Source organism: Chelonia mydas, chromosome 3 (assembly GCF_015237465.2).
Source record: "Chelonia mydas isolate rCheMyd1 chromosome 3, rCheMyd1.pri.v2, whole genome shotgun sequence".
NCBI classification, from domain to species: Eukaryota; Metazoa; Chordata; order Testudines; family Cheloniidae; genus Chelonia; species Chelonia mydas.
Genome location: NC_057851.1, coordinates 161457850 through 161477490, shown reverse-complemented (window position 1 = coordinate 161477490; position 19641 = coordinate 161457850). Strand labels below are relative to the sequence as shown.

General features: G+C 46.3%; 1 protein-coding gene and 1 long non-coding RNA gene across 5 annotated transcripts in view; both read left to right on the top strand.

Moving 5' to 3' along the window:
- Nucleotides 1-19641, top strand: part of VASH2 (vasohibin 2) — a 68184-nt gene that overhangs the window by 18485 nt on the left and 30058 nt on the right. For all 4 annotated transcript variants that reach the window (XR_005224852.2, XR_005224853.1, XM_007064757.4 and 1 more), the window contains exons 4-5: nt 1333-1389; nt 17459-17533. Coding sequence is in view for 2 of the 4 variants with exons in the window: in XM_007064757.4 (XP_007064819.2) it covers nt 1333-1389; nt 17459-17533 (132 nt within the window). In the remaining 2 variants the exon portion in view is untranslated. The remainder of the gene's footprint in view (nt 1-1332; nt 1390-17458; nt 17534-19641) is intronic.
- LOC122465188 lies at nt 11158-15609 on the top strand. The gene is made up of 3 exons (XR_006289838.1): nt 11158-11270; nt 13296-13297; nt 15597-15609. It is a non-coding gene; the product is annotated as an uncharacterized LOC122465188 (long non-coding RNA).

Here is a 19641-nt window from a genome sequence, read left to right as displayed (position 1 = left end):
TGGCAGAAAGGCAGTGGAGGTAGAAACAAAGGCGCATGAGGGACTGGTGAGCATTTGGAGGGAAAACAGGCAGTTGGAAGCGTATCTAAAAATAGCAGGAGGTTTGGTAGGCCAGGCAGAGCAGCAATAAAGATCAAAGCACCAGCAGAAGATACAGCAGCAGCTGAACCTGAGAGGGAGAGGCATGGCTAACCTGTTGTTTAGAGAACACATATATTGGGCTAGCTTTGGACATGGAATTTCTTTACTCATTGGTGCATGATTGCTACTCAGACACAGTGAGCTCTGCTAATGTGCATTAAAGGGGGGAACGGCATGATGCAGACAGGAGGCTCTGTCACACTATGAAATGCATATGTGGGATTTTTAATTCTTCAAAAGTAGACATCACTCTACTTGGTAGGTGCTAGAGATGGCCTTGAGAACTCAAAGTTTGGATCCAGATCGAAACGGGCTTCAAAGTCTGCTGGGTTTCAAATGCAGGGTTTTGGTTTCTCACTGAGGGCTATCATGCCACTCTGTTTCACTCAGAATGCTCTGAGTAAGGGCAACACACCTCAGAGCTCAGGCTCTGTTTTGTCTGTAGGGCCTGATTTTCATCAGTGCTCAGCATCCACAACTCCAGCTGAAGTCAGTGGGAGCTGCGGGTGCTCAGTTCTGAAAATTCACACCACTGGTGCTGAGAGTCAGGGGTACGTTCAGTTAAATGGTCCTGACATTTTGTTTTTCCACTAGTGCGATGTGTGCTTGTGGCTCATTCCCCACCGCATATTGTTAACAGATGTTCTCGTTGTCTTGCTGTCACAGAGAAGGACTTACATCTGTTTATATGTGGAAATTATCAGCCACATGTTGCCTATAGGGAAACCTACATGAATAGCATGATTCTTTTTGCATGAAGGGCCGCGGTTATGAGCATTCTTAAACAATGAATGAGGTAGACTGTTGATAGATTTATAAACTGTATTTCTCTTTTCCATTGTGATTCTTCCCATTATGATTCTTTCCTCCCCCCATACTAACAGGAGAAGGGTCTGAGCTGGCCAGAAAATTAATAATTATTTCCTGAAGCATTTGATATTTGGATCAGATTTAACAACTTCTTTCACTTGCATTTCTTCACAGTTGAGAAAATAGAATTAAGTTTTATTTAACATATACAGGATTTAATTTCTCCCATGAGAGTCGGTGGCTTTTTAGTACCCGCTTTATGCTTCCAGCGGAAATTACAATTTGAGAGTGAAAAGAGACTTTCCATCACCTTGGTGAGCTTTGTTGTTTTGTTGTCTGACTCTTTCTTAAAGTTACTTTACTTTAAATGACAAAATCCAGATACAATCACACAGGAACTCAGTTCTTTGAAATTAGGAAAACAAGACCTCTAAGTGGGTAAGTGGCATTTGCCTGCCTGCAGATTGGTTTGGCTCTCTTACATTCCTGAGGCTCTGAGATAGTCTAATTCTTTTCCTGGACACGTGTATACAGATTCTCAGCTGGTGTAAAGTGACAGAGCTCTGTTGAAGTCATCAGCTAACGATCTGACCCAGGGTTTTTCTCTCCTGTACTTCACTGTGACTAATCATAAATGCCTGGCCCGAGTACAGCTTGCAATTGAGACTGATGGCAGTTCTGGAAATCTGGAATCGATTGAGAAGGTCCAGTCTGGGTCATTATGATGGAAGTCTTCCCTGCTTCCTACCTATATCCTACCTCCCTGTTTATTGCCTCAGACAGTATAACCCCCCCACCTTCGCCATTGTTTGTTTTCCTGTGTGGTGCTGCCCTGTTGACTTCACATTCCTTCCGTATGTTCGTATGTAAATGGATGTCCCTTTTGCTAGCTTTCATCTGACAGAGGGACAGGTGAATAAACAATCTGACAGGAAACCTGTTTCTCCACCTCTGCTGTGATACAGAATCTAAAAACATATTTTCAGTATACGTCCCATGGAACTTCTTTTAGTATCTATATACGTACATTTCACAATGGTATTAACAACCAGTGTGACCCTGGTTTTCATTGAAGACCTCACATGACCGTCTTTGGTGAATCAGAATGTACCAGTATCAAGATATTCCTGTAACCCCTTGGCAATGATGGGTTCTAATGTGAGTCATTTCCTTTATTTACCCATTTATCTCTATCTTTTTTTAATAAAAGCTGGAAGCACTTAGATTTTTCTCATCGTTACCTTCCTGAAAGGGCTTTTCATAAAGTCTGAGAGGAACTTCATTGATGGAGAACAAAATCAACCTGTAGAGAGCTTTGAAGAACACAGCTAAGAGCAGAGGTTCCCTCACTTTGTGACTGGTGTCAACTTTCTGGAGCAATGGGCTGCATCTTATTTGCAAATAAATTTACATCACTAATGAGAAGTGTGAACTCAGCCTGTTACCCACACAAAATTCTCTGTTACTCACACACTCTAGGGGCATCCACCTTTACCCAGTTCCTAGGGCTCAAGGCGTAACCCTCTTAATTTAGGCATCCTCTCTTACCCTTCTGGGAGCTCAGGCATAACCTTATGCTCTAGGGCACCCACCCTTACCCAATTCCTAGGGCTCAGGGCGTAATTTTCTGCAGGTTTGCAGGACCTTTTACTGGTGAAAGAGCCTTACACAGTAAGATCTTTATTCTCTATTTATTAACAATCACGAAAAACAGAATGCACACGCTACACATACAATGCTCACCACGCCCAATAAGACAGTTGAACTTTTCCCTGCTGGCCATTTGGGATCAGGTCCATCTGGGGGACTTCAGTTTCTGCACGGTGTCATTGGCAGAGTGTTGAGGTCTGGCAGCTCCGATGGGGCTGTGTCCTGGAGTTGGTTCGCAAAGAACTGCCTTTTGGACCCCAGTTTATACAGTGAAACATGAGTCCTGCTTAGCTATACCTTAACCAATCATTTTACTAACCAATCCTAACAAAATTCTCTAACCAATCATACCCCAGCACCTTCATTAATTTACACCTAGCAAAATTAATTATTTAACAGACCGAAACAATCAAAGAACCAGACAGAGATCATACAGACAAACAATAGGGAAGTGGGGACCATAATGACAAAACAATAAAGAAATGAGGATTTCACAACCACAACTATTGATAAGTGGTTTCTTGCCAGGCAGAATGCTATCAAACTAAGTTTTCTTTAACCATCTTAAGATCTGTTTCTTTATCTGATGATAGTGGGTGCTATTAGGACAGGGTCTCCTTCTTAACGGCCTGATATTACATTGTTTTAATGTAATTTAGATGGAATGGTAGGATGTGAATTCCTGCTTCTCACCTAATGGCTGCTGCTCTTTTAACTTGGCTGCAGACGAAGGCCTTAGGCCTTACAATATGGCTACAGGCCTTATCCTTACAAGCTCACTGTAACATTGCTTGTACTGGTCCTTTCTTTGACAGATGAATCAAAGTTGCTTGTTTGAAGGTCACCAGCAATAATAGCTGAGATTTGATCAGCTATTAGCTGTACTTTAGGGCCTGTGAGGTGCATTTGATCTTCTGGCCTTTTTTTGGGTACCCTAACTTACCATATATGGGAGGAGGGTAATTCTGACAATTGTCACGCAGTTACAATAAGAACTATTGAAGCAGCTAATGGTTCAGATCTTGAGCTACCATAATCATGCTAGTGTTCTGTGATCTCAGTTAACCACTTACACCTGGAGGCACGGGAAGACTGGTCAGCTTCATTCAGCTTGTTTGCAGGTTGTATGAAAATATAATGCTTTCTCGTAAAGAGCTCAGTCCTGTGAGATGCTGAGGGTCTCCAGCTGAGCACCCACATTTTACTTAATTTACTCTGAAATTCAGGCTGCTCATTAGAGAGCTTGTATATGGATTTAGGGGCTTAACTTTAGACACCCAATTTTGAAAACATTGGCCGCAGCCACTTTGTGCCTCAGTTTCCCCACCTATGAAACAGGAATAATACTGTAAATTGTTTTGAGGTACTCTAATGAACTGCTTGATATGAGCCAGCTCCACAGGTGGGGTAAATTGGCATAGCTCCATTAAAGTCAGTGGAACTACACAGATTTACACCAGCTGAGGATCTGGCCCTTTAAGTACACACATTTTTCCATGGCTATTGCAGTGATTAAATAGGGGCTCTGTCGGGAAGCCATTTCTTGCTCTGCAATTACTTAGCTATTGGCTGTAAAATGCCAGCTGGATTTATTTGTTAGTTTTTTTTAAAAAACTGCTCGGGGGGGGTGGAAAGCGGGCAGGGAGAAGAAATCGTTGGTCATCACTGTGTCTTCCAGCTGCCCTGTGCAGCTGTTCATGAAGCCTGAAGGCAGGTGCATAGGCCCCAGTTGAGCAAACCATGTAAGGAGTGCATAAATCCCTTCCTATTCAATAAACGCTGAAGTAGGTGCTTGACTTCTAGCACATGCTTTCAGTCGCTGACTCTTTAAGCCTGTGCTTAATTGCTTTGCTGAATTGAGCCCTCGCTCCAGCTGAAGACATACAGCACTTCGGTGAAGTGCCCAGCACCGTGCAGGGTCAGGCCCCAAGTTTGGCTTTTAAATCAAAGGCCACTGGCCAAATAGAAGTTTTCCATTTTGTTGCAAACTCTGCTTGCTGCAATTGATGGATATTTTCAGGGACGCTTCCAGAGGCTTTACTGCTCAGTGCTTCTGTAGTGATTCCTGTTGGTTTACCCATTGAGTGCCCCAAGTGTATTTTGTTCCTGAAATGACAAAGCAGTACTGGGGAAAAGCTTGCTGGGTGAGCTACTTTCATTAGCTATTGCTAGCTGTGCTCTTTTTAGCTTTGTACATTTCTTTGGGATTTTCTCTCAAATTTTAATTGTGATCATGTATTGCCCCTTTCCTCCCTCCATTGTACAGCTGAGTTTGAGTTTTTGGTCTAGGTCTCGGTTCAGAAGTTTCATGCCAGGATGAATTAAGTTTATTATTTACAAGATTTATTTTGGACGCTTTTCTTACGGTAATGCCTAGAGACCCCACCTGAGATCAGAACCACACAGTATACACATACAGTAAGTCTCAATCCCTGCCTTGAAGAGCGTACGATGCAGAGGTAACATCACTATAGTTATAAGTTGTGTTACAGAGCTGAGTTTTAACAGGTGCTTTAAATCTTTGTTTTGTGAAAGTCTCATTGAAATGGCAAAAACCAAGCCATGGAATCAAAGCTTTGAGCACAATCTGAATTTTTCATGGCAGTTCGATGAAAAACGAACTGATGGTAACAAACCTGTAAAAGTCACCCATTTGGGCAGTTTTTTCACTGGATTGTCTCCTGTGTCTTGGTACCCCTTTTTCAAGAAATCTAAAGCACTCTGGGCCCTCTCCTTTGGCCACGTTGTTGCTCCCCGTATGCTGGTTCCTAGAATATCAGTTATGCATCAGGCATGTTTGCCTATAAAACACAGATAACTTTTTAATAGTAACAACAAGTTTTTGCCACAAAGCAAATCCTGCAGATTGTAGTTCTGTAGCATTAATGCCATAGCCGATCTCTAGTCACTTACTTCTGAGAAAAACTAAAAAAATGAGTGATGCGCTCTGACTCCCTCACCAAATACCCCTGGAATGTAGGAGAAAGCTCCCTGAGCTAGGAAACAAGAGCGCAGGAATTCAAATCTCCCCTGTTCTGGTGCTGTAGAAATTGCCATTCACTACCCTACCCTTATGATTAACTAATACCATGAACCTCAACCTAGAAGATGGTTAGGGAAGAGCTGCTGAACACTCCTCCCCCCCAGGCTTTAAATAAGTTAGCAGAAACATTTATGCAGGTCACTCACTGCAGCCCCAGAATCCAGGTCAAACTCCAGTCCTAGGCTCTGTACCACACTGGCTTTCAGGGTGATTATAGCAGTTTATTTGCTTATCTTCAGCAGTGTTGGGGCAGAATAACTTCTGTTACCAGATTTGCCCATTACTTTGAGGTACGCTCATTTATTGGGTTTACTCTTCTGGGGGTGGCGGTGGGGTGTTCTGTAATTCTATCAATGTACTGCTTGTGTCACTTGTGTTCTCATACGGAGCTCTGCTTCTCCCTTCTGCAAGTTCCCTCCCAATGGAGCTCTCCTGCAGGACCTAGGTTCCCCAGGGCTGGGTTCTTCCAGCCCCAGAATCAGATGAACGCACATTAACAGAGTGCATCTGAGAGGACCGGGTTAATCAGCACTCCCAAGCTGACCCCTTATATGTCCCTGGACTCAGCAGGTAGGTTGAACAGCACTTCCAAGCTGTCACCTTCATATGTCATGAGCACCGCACTGGAATAGAGTACGGCTGAGCAGGCTGGGTCGAGCAGCGCTTTCAAGCTGCCACCCTCATATGTCCCAGGTTCAGCACGTCCCTATCCCCACTTTCACATCACAGTTGTTCTGCTAGTAACCCACTTGATGAGCAAACCCCACAGGATTTTTGGGTGCTGCAGGGATCTTTAGCTTAGGTACGAGGAGTGTTGTTGCAGAGCGAATGGGGAAGCCAAAAAACACCCACGAGGGGGAGAGAGAGAGAGAGAAGCAACCAGCTTAGTTATTGAAATACATGAAATACATGTAAGTTATTTATTGCCAGGTAATAACCATACAAGGAGAGCCAAACAAACAAAACAGTTATAATATTAAATCTAACTTAAATTTGATTATAAAAGTCAGGTTTAGAAAACTATAACTGATCACACAAGTCAGGATCAGAAGGTGATACCTAGAGAGAGAGAGAGAGAGCGAGACAGAGAGCTGGTTCTCACGACTCCGTGAAGCTAGAATTGATTGGGGTTTCCAGGTTGTGGTGGTAGCTGAGGGTGGAGACAGGCCGAGACCCCAGCACGATCAGTCAGGAGAAGATGAAGTCCCAATGGAACTGATGCAGATTTTGGATCCAGGCATCAGAACACATGCTTGAGCATGAGTTGGAGTTTTTGTAGGGAAAGAACAGTGGTTCAGGGGAGAATACTAGATTTGTTTGTGGGTAAACTGATAACTCAAGGGGATTACCAAAGTTATTTTGTTCAGGCTAGACAATAGGAACTGATTATTCCTGGCTATGGACACCATTCCTTCGAGGGAGCTCACAATGCAATTAGGCAGCTTCAGTATTTTGGATACCAATAAAGTATTTATTACTAAGATTGGTCTGATAACTTCTGAGCTGGGTGTGTGTGGGCATGGGTTCATTAACATCTGGAGCAGAGAGCCCCATCATGCAGTGCTTCCCTGCTTTTCTGGTCCCAGAGTTCTGTGCGGTTCTTGCCTTGGAATCTCTGTTCTCCATTCTGTATGCTAATGGGGATGCCTCCCTGTCCCATGTTCGATGCAAATGAGGCTAGGGGTGTTTCCTTAATCCTGTCACCCTTGTCCCAGGGGTCTCCCGCAGCCTTTTCACTGCTTTTTCTAAGTCTTTCTTCTGATCGGCTTTGGTTCAAGCAAGAGGCTGGAGGCGGGAAGGTCTTCTGTGAGTCAGACAGACTGGATACTGCACCCTTGTTCCCTAAGAACACAGCTGATAGGTAACACTTCCCAAATGTATGGAATGTGTGCTGGCCAGATGTGCTGGTCTGTTGAAGTAATTGATATAAACGCAGATGAGGTCACTGTTACGGTATTAGAGTGCAAGTCTGGAGCTGGGGTAGGTATCACTTTGGGATAACTGTTGGAGAAGGAAGTGAAAGCCTCATAGAGTGTGTTACTGAAGCAGTGTTGCAGGCAACTTGAAGGTGGCAAGAAATGTACAAGTCTTTTCCGTAAACTTCTTATTTACATGTTTTTAAGGTTTTGGGTGCGCGGGGTGTGTCCTGCTGTAACCTTAATGGTCACTAATCCTGGTTTTAGTTTGGCAATTATTTAAATAGACAGGACAGACGAAGGGTGGGGGAAAGGCATTATTATTCCCGTTTTATGGATGGAAAATGGCGGTGCAGGCAGATAAAGTGATTTGCCCAACATTAAAATGGGAATTTGGAGCAGAGCCAGGAATTGAACCTTAATCTTTTTAGGCCCACTTTAGTGACTACAAGACCATCCTTCTCAAGGGTTACTAGCTGAAGTCTTTTAATAGCTCTTTGCCTCCGAGTTTGGCTTTCTATAAAATCTGCATTTGGTAAGTGTCTCCCTCTCAAGATGCTAGTGAAAGGCTCAGTACTTCCATTGTATTGATCATGTGGAAATAATGAAGTCCATCTGGATGAGCAGGCATACATATGGGGCTTGATCCAGCAGTGTGCCCTCAGTTTCCATTGACTCCTTTGGGAGTTGTACGTGCTCAGCAGTGCCACACTGGGCTCCTGACTTGTGCTTATGAAGCTGATTTTTTTAAAATGATTCTCTATTGTGAAGGCTCTGAGCTAACAAAGGTTCTGTTGCTTCTTCCCCTCAGGAGACCAATGGGTGAGCTCAGATGTGTAAAGAAGCTACATACAAATTGAAGATCAATAAATCCATGTGAAATTTGTCTTGAAATAGCACTGATCTGTTGTTAGGGAAGTGGGGACTAGACGCAGGAGGGATTTATTACCAGTATCCGCCTGATCCATGAGAGAATAAAAATTCAGAGTTCCGCGCAGGAAGGAGAGCATGAATTATCTGTTTGAGACACTTAATGTTAAGGGACACAGGCTTGATAGGATGCAATATTTAGAAATGATGTTAAGAATAACTCACTGTTGGCTAACAATTGGCAGCCAGCCAGCCAGACCCCTCGGGGTTTATCTAGACTAGAGACGCTTTTCAAAAATGCCTAGGTGCCATTTTCAAAAGTGACAGGCCCTTCTATATTAGAAAGGTGTACAGCCTTAACCAAGCTTTTTTAACTATAAATACTTTAAACTTGTGCAGCTGTTGCCATATGGAAAGGGGAGTAACTGTACTGGTATGTCACCTTTAAGCCGATAAAACTGCATCCATACTAGAGTTCTTTACTAGTATAACAATTCATATCTCTAAAACTTCGAAGTATAGACCAGGCCTATGTCACTTACATGCTTATGAAAATTTTTCTCTGGCATTTTTGGCTGTATTGTAACTCACGTAGTTAACTCGATGGATTGGGAATCAATTAACACAATTGCTAATGCCAGTCTAGAACTCCACAGTCTTTTGTTCTAGGACACAAACATGACCCACAACAAGGAACAAACACTTGCAATTTTGTTATTGACTCAAGTTAACTGGTAATCAGTTAACTTGAGTTATAACCATACCAAAACCTCACATCTGGACAGACTCCTTGAGTCAGATTCCAAAGGCTTAGAGAAATTGTAGTACAGAGGCTGATCTGCAGAAAGACCAGAGGTTGAGTAATTCTGTTACTGAGAATATAGTGGATAATTGATTAAAGAAGTGCTTAAAAAAACAACAACCCCGAACCGAAGTGTGACAGAAGCAGGCAGGTGGGATCTACTTACCCTAATAACAGAAGAGCAAGCCCTTTGTTAACATACCCCGTTCTCAAGGAACCCCAGTGGGACTGAAGAATTTGGCACATATTGTGTCCAGACAATAGCCTGGAGAGAATATTTGAACATCTGCTTCTAATCTTGCAGCTAGAGAGAGGAAAACTTATGGACATACTGGGTTATTCAGATTGAAGCTAAATGCACATTTTCTCATTAAAGCAACCCTATGTTATTGTCATGACTCTACCAGTAGCTGCTCCAATTGCTGTAGCTGGATTTGAGCAGTTCCCTTTCTTGTCTATGTCATTGGGAATACTAAATTATTGCTGATTTAGTTTTCTCCACAGAGTACACAGCCCCTGGGCATTATATATGCAGACGAAGTGCCCAGAAAGCTTAAATGGATATGCAGAGGACTGACAGATTCCCTTGTAGTGAGGTACTTTGAGAAACCTTGTGAAGTTCACATTTGGCAAAGCTAGTGCTTAGATAGCAAAGTGCCAGGAGCTGTAGAAATACGGTAGAGGGCGAGTTCATGGATGTCAAATGTGCCAGTACCAGGGGAGGAGGTGCATCAGTGAAATGAATCACATCCATAAACTCCAGCAGAGGGAGTATGTCAAGACCCCTCAGTCTCTAAAGTACTTGATAAGAGGTTGACACTTAGGGCAAGTCTACACTACAAAATTAAGTTTAGCTAAGTTATATTGAGTACAGCCACTATGCTCCTTTCCTTGTGCCAGCGGTGTGCATTCTCACCAGGAGTGCTTGCACCGATTTACCTGTCAGTGTGGGGCATTATGGGACAGCTTCTGAAAGGCAGCAACAGTTGATTTAAGCAACAAGTGTCTACACTGACACAGCGTCAAGCTAACTACATTGACCCGTGCCTTGCCTCTCGCGGAGGTGGAGTTACTATTCGGTTGGTGCAGTAGATGAGTTACATTGGTGGGAGCTACATTTTAGTGTGGACGCTTACAGAGCTGGGTTGCTGTAAGCTGCCGTCCATTGACCGAACTGTAGTGTAGACCAGGCCTCAGTGAATTTTACTTTTGCCAGTTAGATGTAACCCTTTATGTGACATGGGTATAGTGCACTGATTTTATTTGTAAAAAAGCAACTGCTGTGGAATTTTTGTAAGCACTCCTGCTTTAATGGAAACCCCAAGATTCCTAAGAGGTGCCATTATCACGCTGTTATTTTCTTTTTGTATATGTGGCAAAGGAGTTAATCCAGATGGGCACATCGATAGTTTATGGTCCTGAAGCAATTTACGGAAGAAGGAAATATTGCCCATTGAAACAGTGCTAGGTATACAGCAAAAGGAAAACGACTCCTGATTAGAACAACCAGCTGAACTGGTTACATGTATTAGGGGTAGGAGTGGCTGTGCTTGGGGGAAAAGAGTGACTGTGCAGGTTTGGGGGTGATGGTCAAATTGTACACTCCAGCAAAGAGAGAAGTTGTGTGACGTTTAAGACAATTTAAGTTTAGACTCCTCCTTTGACTGGCTGAGGGCCTGATTCAAAGCCCATTGAAGGCAGTGGAAAGGTCCGTTGGGTCAGGCCTTGCATACCTGTGCTGTGTAGTCACAGGAAGGCCAAGTGAGGGTCTCACAGGCCTCAAGAGGAGATGCTTTTGACTGTGACTTTTGGATACAGTGGAGGATCATAGAATCACAGAATATCAGGGTTGGAAGGGACCTCAGGAGGTCATCTAGTCCAACCCCCTGCTCAAAGCAGGGTCATGAGTGGTAAGTCCAATAAGGCAGTGATGAGCTGCCAAAATCTTAACAACCGGTTCCCTATCAAAAGTTTTGATTTAATGGATGTGCCCCAGTATTTATTTTTTTGTACCAACAGGGTTACCATATGTCCGTATGTATGGTATGTACCATATTTTCTCCCGGACAGCAATTTAAGAACCAAAAAGCCTGAGCTATCCGGGAAAATATGGATGTATGTTAACCCTGCCTAAAGTTCTTTTTTAAAAAGATGGGCCTGAACTAGAAATGAGCTCCGTTTCACATGTGTGGGTCCCCGCCACTCCCTGGGGGTGTGCTCGGGTGACCAGATGTCCCGATTTTATAGGGACAGTCCTGATTTTGCGGGCTTTTTCTTATATAGGCTCCTATTACCCCCCCACTCCCTGTCCTGATTTTTCACACTTGCTGTCTGGTCACTCTAGGGTGTGCACATGTGTGGGTCCCAGCTGCTCCTTGTCCCCCTCATTGAAGCAGGTGTGCAGGGTTACTGCCCTGGGAACTGCAGGGCACTAGTGGACATAGGACCAGCTGCAGACAGGGGCGTGGGGCAGGGCTAGCCGGAGGCAGGGGGTGCGGGGCTGGCTGCGGTCAGGGCAGGGGGTGCGGAGCTGGCTGGAGACAGGAGGCTGCGGGGTTGGCTGGAGGCAAGGGGGTATGGGGCTGGCTGGAGACAGGGCAGGGGCTGACTGGAGGTAGGGGCTGGCTGCAGGCAGGGCAGGGGGGTGCAGGGCTGGCTGGAGAGGGGGGCTGGCTGCGGGCAGGGCAGGGGGTGCGGTAGAGGGTGGTGCAGGCAGGGCAGGGGGTGTGGCAGAGGCTGGCTGCGGGCAGAGGGTGCGGGGGTAGCTGGAGACGGGGCTGGCTGCAGGCAGGGCAGGGGGTGTGGCAGGGACTGGCTGCGGGCAGGGCAGGGGGTGGCTGGACGCAGGGGCTGGCTGCGGGCAGGGCAGGGGGTGACTGGAGACGGGCTGGCTGCGGGCAGGGCAGGGGGTGCGGTAGGGGCTGGCTGCAGGCAGGGGATGCAGGGAGTGGCTGGAGGCAGGGGCTGGTGCGGGCAGGGCAGGAGGTGCGGGGGTGGCTGGAGACAGGCTGGTGCAGGCAGGGCAGGGGGTGTGGCAGGGGCTGGCTGCAGGCAGGGGATGCCGTGGGTAGCTGGAGGCAGGGGCTGACTGCAGGCAGGGGGTGCAGGGGTGGCTGGAGGCAGGGGCTGGCTGCGGGCAGGGCAGGGGGTGCGGCAGGGGCTGGCTGCAGGCAGGGGGTACGGGGGTGGCTGGAGATGGGCTGGCTGTGGGCAGGGCAGGGGGTGCGGCAGGGGCTGGCTGCAGGCAGGGGATGCAGGGGGTGATTGGAGGCAGGGGCTGGTGCGGGCAGGGCAGGGGGTGTGGTAGGGGCTGGCTGCAGGCAGGGGGTACGGGGCTGGCTGGAGACAGGCTGGCTGCGGGCAGGGCAGAGGGTGCGGCAGGGGCTGGCGGCAGGCAGGGGGTGCAGGGGTGGCTGGAGACAGGGGCTGGCTGTGGGCAGGGTGGTGGGTGCTCACAGGGAGAGTGGCTCGGAGCAGCCCAAGCAGCAGGACGCAGCCCAGGCCGAGCAGAGCAGCCGGGGACCCACCAGGCAGCAGCGGGAGCCCCAGGACCAGGGATCGGGGGAGCAGCAGCAGCAACAGGGCTCGTGCCCAGGGCCAGGCGGCAGCCCACATGGCTCCCGCAGCGCAGCGCCCCCGGCGGCCGGAGGAGGAATAACATCACTTCCCGACCGGAGCCCATCAAAGCCTCAGTGCCCCCTGCAGGGAAGCGGGTTAACAACTGGTTCTAAAACTGCTTCAAAATTTAACAACCGGTTCGTGCGAACCGGCTCCAGCTCACCACTGCAATAGGGTGACTTCCAATAACCAAAACAAATGTAATTTAATGGCCTAATCCAAATGCTGCTAAAGGCAACAAAAGACTGTCCTTGACCTCTGTGGGAACTAGACTGGATCCTATTTTAATACCACCGTGTTCCAGATTAATTTCTAATTATGAGATTATCCCCCCCCCCAGATAAATTACAAAAGCAAATTCAAATCAAATATAGCTTTTTTCCCCAGTATCAACAAGGCCTTTGGGGAAAGATATAATTCTTTTGCACATCTATGTGACTGACAGTTGTGGAGACTGAAGTCCTTGGGGCCTGGCCCAGGAAGCCCCAGGGGAAGCTTCACCACTGTACTAGCTTGCCTCAGCCTTGACCTGGAAGGGCCATCTCTAGTGGAGAGTGGGCAGTTCAGTCTCCCTGCCCAGTCAGTCCTTGGCGTCTGACACTGTAAGCAATGGTGTGCATTATGATGGTTTCCCATGACGTGTCTACTGTGAAAAGAACTGTGTAGCCAGCTCATTCCCTGTATGCCCATGAACATACTGGTGATCTAATGGCGAAAGGCTCTGAATCCCATTCCAATCCCTATTGTTAGGGACTACTACTGTTCCAGAACACTAATACAAAAAAGAGGAGGGCCGATCCTGCTTCCATTGAATGGGAATTCTGCCACTGACTTCGATGAGAGGCAGACTGATATAGTATGTGGAGGGTTGTGCACCAATAGACAGTCTGGGTCTGTCTTTGTTAAGCCAGAAGAATGCCTCATATGTTGAATTTCAATCTGTCTTAATGGCCTCTAAGTATCTCGGAGAGCTGTGGTTGAAGACAAATGAGTTCATGCATTGTAAACAGAACATATATTAAATGTATCTTTGTAACAGTCATAAACAATATGAATGTTGCCATGACAGATCAATCACTACTAATTTGGCAACTTGTTTATGCCAGTTGGTTTGCAAAGGCTCCCTGGCAATGGGGACGTTAATATTATACCCACGCTGACTGCTTCTGGAACTGGTGATAATAATGAACTTATAACAGCAGTCAACAAGGGACCTGATCCTGCAGCCAGTGGAGAGGCTGCAACAAAGGGCTTGGCATACACAGTGTCTAATCTCGTTTGTCTTCTCTGCCATTGGTATCTGGTTTTGTATTGTAAGTGTGCTCAGTGCTGCATGGAGCAGAGGGGAAGACTGTTTCTGTCCAAAAGAGAACATTTGGTGTGGTGTGTGCCTGAAATGTCCAGATTTCAAAGCTATCCTGTTTCTCCCTCTAGAAGTCTGTAAAACTCTGACTTAATAGTGCTTTGTGATGTGTTTGGGGCTTGCTGTGCTTGAGGCGAGTTACGCGTGTGGCAACTTCCTACCTGAGCGAGACGCTCTCTCTGTGTCCTCAGAGTCCTGGGTATCATAGAATCATAGAATATCAGGGTTGGAAGGGACCTCAGGAGGTCACCTAGTCCAACCCGCTGCTCAAAGCAGAGTCAGTCCCCAATTTTTGGTCCAGATCCCTAAATGGCCCCCTCAAGGATTGAACTCACAACCCTGGTTTAGCAGACCAATGCTCAAACCACTGAGCTATCCCTCACTTCCTTTCCTGGCTAAAATGTGATTGTGCTGCTTGTTACTCTGACTTAGCACCGGGAGAACGACTAGGATTCTGTTCTGCACCATCAGCCGAATCGTTACTGAATTCCAGTGACAGGGTTTCTGTTACTGACGGTGAGGCGATAGGAGCCAGACAAGACCCAGCTTGACTTTCATATTCTAGGTTGTCTCTGCAGATTGAGTTTGCAAATGAGTTTGCCGCAGGCTAGGTTGAGTTTGCAAACGAAAAGATGACAATAAACAGGGAACCCTAATGCCGTCTTTACTGAATTACTGCTCGGAAAACAGGCACGCTTTAAGATGGGTTTCACCATAATAAGTTAGGAGATGGCAAAAATAGGACGCTGGGGGTTTGACAGGTGCACCTTTACCAGCCGTTCTAGTTCAAATGCTGATAATATTGAAGATAACATTTCTGTGGTGCTGGGATCTCTTCCAGGTGGGTTGGAGCGGGAAAGGCTAAGGTTAAAGAAGAATTTCAAAATAATACCTCTCTCCCAACCCTTGAGTTTTTCAGCTACTACTGAACATGATTCTCTTTTATCTCTTGGTCTCTTCCAGTCCTCTTCCATGCTTTGTTTCTCTCTCCATCCTTCGAGGGTGCCCAGAAAAGCAATAACCTATTGACCGAGGGCACTGTGCCAGCAGCACAATAGCCCTTTCTCAGCTGCACCAAGACTGGATTGTTTGTGCCAAGCAATGGTGATGTCTCTTTAAAAGGATTGCAGACCTGAACCATCCAGTCCAGTTGCCCCAGGCACAGGGGGGCATTTTGAGCACATAACCTCTTTTCTACACAAAGAGCCAGAGCCGTTTTAACACTATAGGAGGGTACGTTAGAAGCTGCCTGCTGTTTGGAAAGAGGGTTTCATGTACCTGCTGCAGGAGCTTGCAGAATTAGTACCCCGTAGCATGGCAGTGCCCTGAACTGCAGCCTCATTCGGCTGCTGCCAGCGCCCTCAGGGACGTGTTTCTATGCAGTCCTGGGAGGAGAAGCAGAGGAGGGGAGAAAATATTGTATCTTTCCAGCCCATTTATGGCAGGGTTTTCAAAGCCACGAAGGGGATTTGGATTCCCATGGAAATTGGATGTCCGACGCTTAGGCAGCTTTGAAAATATCTCTCCTGTTGGGCTTAATTCTGCCTGTGGCGGGGGAACCCCATGCCTGGGATTTCAGTTGGAACTACACAGCTGTGTCATAGGGTGGAATTGAGCTCTGAGTGTTGCAGGGAGTTGTCCTGCTGTGTGGGCTCATGAATGTTAGGAACAACAACAAACGTCAGAAAATGTTTCCAATGTAGGTGTAATTTGCTGGTACCTCTGGTGTAGAGGGGCCCGTCTGTTGTGGAAGCACTGCATGTGGGGTGGTGGAGGATTTGGGGAGCCTGCCCAAGGGGTCTTGGAGCCCAGCTCCGTGGGGCCTCCTTGCCCGCAGCTGGGGCAGAGGTGCAGACATGGGCGGCCGGTGACCTGGCCGTTGGGGAAGGCTAGCACTCCCAGCCCCTCCCCTTGTGCCCAAGGCCCTGTCCCTCCCCTTCTGCCCTCCACCCCCGCAGGAGCTCAGTGCCCAGAGCACCCCCACCGCAGCCCCCGGCCCCAGCGCCAGACAGCCAGGAGGTGAGGCCTCAGCCCTGGAGCTCCAGGAGGCCAGCACAGCCCCAGGCACACTGAGTCCCTGTGGGAGCCAGGCCAGCCAGCCCTAGCCAGCCAGGGCAGAGAGCTGGGAACCGCAGGAGGGGGCCTGGCCTGGCCTTGGCGTGCAGCATGGGTGGGGCCACATGAGGCTGTTTGGGGAGGCACAGCCTACCCCTGCCTATAATACCCGCTGCCCATGCAGGCAGTGCAGAGGCTGCCCCCTCCCCCCCACCAGAGAACTGCATAGCAAACAGCTCAGCTGCTAGGCTCTCGTCCTGGGAGAGGATTTGGGGCTGCTGAGGGTGGTGAGGCTTTAGAGTGTGCATACGCAGTGCCCACATGGGGTTAGTTGTGCAAGCTCCTGTCGGCATGAGACGCGGCGCATCCACCATAACTTTTTCTTTGAGAATCCCGATCTCTGAAGAGGAGACTTTGTGAACACAGTGAGCTGGAGCTGCAGCACCCCTTGGGACGGGAGTTCAAATCTGTGACTCCACTGGCAGGTAGCTCTCGACTTAGATGACGCTGCAGCAGGAGATACGAATGCTTACTTGAGAACGTACCAGCTTTTCCTGATCAAAGCAGAACTGTTGTCTTTTTAATAATAATAGTTTATCACTGGCATTTGTTTTTAAATCAAAATGTCATGCACATCTGTGGTGGTCTGAATTAATAACATATTCTGTTAATGTTGGTAAAATTTGTGTTACAGTAGCACCTAGAGTCCCTATGCCCTGTATAAGCATGCAGTGAGAAACAGTCCCTTCTCCATCGAGATTAGTCTAAGGCTCAGATTCTGATGCCCTTATCCAGGCTGGGTAGATCCTTTCTCCTCGAGTAGTCTCATTGGTTTCCGCTGGTGCATGGTACTACTGAACGTGAGGGAGGGGCTCAGAATCTGCCCCTAAGTAAAGAAAATAGCAAAAGCCATTACTTGAAGGTGACCCTTCTGAGACATCTGGGTTCTCCCATACATCTGCTGCCACTCAGTCCTGGCTGCCTGTACATTGAGGCCTGTTTTTTATCCCCCTCCACTGTAAACTAGTGATTCTATTGGAATCAGTGGAGTTACATCCACATGAATGTGGTTTGAGAGGCGAATTGGGCCCAATAAGACCAGAGGGGTTTGGCCCCTAATAAGGTAAGAGGAACCTTTAATTTTTATTGACTATTTTGACCAAAAGGACTGAAAGTTTTTTCTATCCTAGGTTAATGGAGACGGCTAGAGAAATGACCAGGGAATCCTTACCTATCAAATGCCTTGAAGCAGTTATCCTGGGGATGTATCCTTTTCTCCATGCGCAGTTTGTTCCAGTGGGGGTAACCACTTAAAAATAATACTAGTTAATGTATCTGCACTTTAGGGATGCGGGATGACAACCCCAGTGGAAGGTGAGTTAAGGGGGCTCCATGTGTCTAAGTGATTTTCAGTGATTGACTGAATAAAGGAATCCTCCTTATTAGGAACTCAGCGTGGTACTAGGGCCTGAACTTCTAGTGTCAATCAGCATAATCCTATTAAAGTCAACTCCATTGACTTTGACATCTGTTTACACCATCTAAGGATCTGACCCTAAATGCCTAGATAAATAGCTGTCTAGTTCAGCTCTTAAACTCTTCCATCGCCATCCTGGGCAAATCATTAACAGCCTGTTAACTGAGTTTGAAATTCAGGTCTGTACTACCTAGGTTTCTATAACACATGCCCAACACAGTACTATCTGAGTCTTGCTGCCTTTTGTCTCTGATCTCCTGTAATTGTGCTGTGTACAGAACTAAGCATGTGCATGTTCTAATGTAGCCAAACCTTTAAACTACTGTAAAGTAACGCTCTGGTTCTTATTCAAACCCAGAAAAGCAAAGGACGTTCAGCTTTCAGGGTGAGACTCTCTTCCTTGTGAATTAACCTGCTTTGTCCCAAGGTACTGTCGTAGCACAAGACTGGGCTGCACGTGCTGCTGCCTACCATGTGTGTTCTGATCCTGCTCCCAGGGAGGTTCAGTGACCGAGCATTGAGGGCCCTAAATGCAAAAGGGTAGGGCTGTCAAGTGATTAAAAAAATTAATTGCGCGATTAAAAAAATTAATCCATAATAGAATACCATTTTATTTAAATATTTTTGGATGTTTTATAAATTTTCAAATATATTGATTTCAGTTACAACACAGAATACAAAATGTACAGTGCTCACTTTATATCTATTTTTGATTACAAATATTTGCACTGTAAAAAACACAAGCAATAGTGTTTTTCAATTCACTGCATACAAGTACTGTAGTGCAATAACTTTATCATGAAAGTTGAACTTACAAATGTAGAATTATATACAAAAAATAACTGCATTCAAAAATAAAACAATGTAAAAGTTTAGAGCCTACAAGTCCACTCAGTCCTATTTCTTGTTCAGCCAATCAAGTTTGTTTACATTTGCAGGAGATAATGCTGCCTGCTTCTTGTTCACAATGTCACCTGAGAATGAGAACAGGCATTTGCGTGGTACCTTTGCAGCCGGCGTCACAAGATATTTACATGCCAGATGCATGAAAGATTCATATGTCCCTTCATTCTTCATCCACCATTCCAGAGGACATGCGTCCCTGCTGATGGCAGGTTCTGCTCAATAACAATCCAAAGCAGCGCAGACTGGTGCATGTTCATTTTCAAAATCTGAGTCAGATACCACCAGCAGAAGGCTGATTTTGTTTTTTTAGTGATTTGGGTTCTGTAGTTTCTGCATCGGATTGTTGCTCTTTTAAGACTTTTGAAAGCATGCTCCACACTTCATCTCTCTCAGATTTTGGTAGGCACTTCAGATTCTTAAACCTTGGATCGAGTATTGTAGCTATCTTTAGAAATTTCACATTGATAGCTTCTTTGCGTTTTGTCAGATCTGCAGTGAAAGTGTTCTTAAAATGAACAACATGTGCTGGGTCATCATCCGAGACTGCTATAACATGAAATATATGGCTGAGTGCAGGTAAAACAGAGCTGGAGACCTACAATTCTCCTCACAAGGAGTTCAGTCACAAATTTAATTAACGCATTATTTTTTTAACGAGTGTCATCAGCATGGAAGCATGTTCTCTGGAATGGTGGCCGAAGCATGAAGGGGCATACAAATGTTTATCATATCTGGCATGTAAATACCTTGCAATGCTGGCTTCAAAAATCCCTGTTGTCACCAGAAAGTGAGATTGTAAATAAGAAGTGGACAGAATTATCTCCCAAAAATGTAAACAAACTTGTTTGTCTTAGCGATTGGCTGAACAAGAAGTAGGATTGAGTGGACGTGTAGGCTCTAAAGTTTTGCATTGTTTTGTTTTTGAGTGCAGTTATGTAACAAAAAAAATCTACACTGTTAAGTTGCATTTTCACAATAAAGAGATGGAAC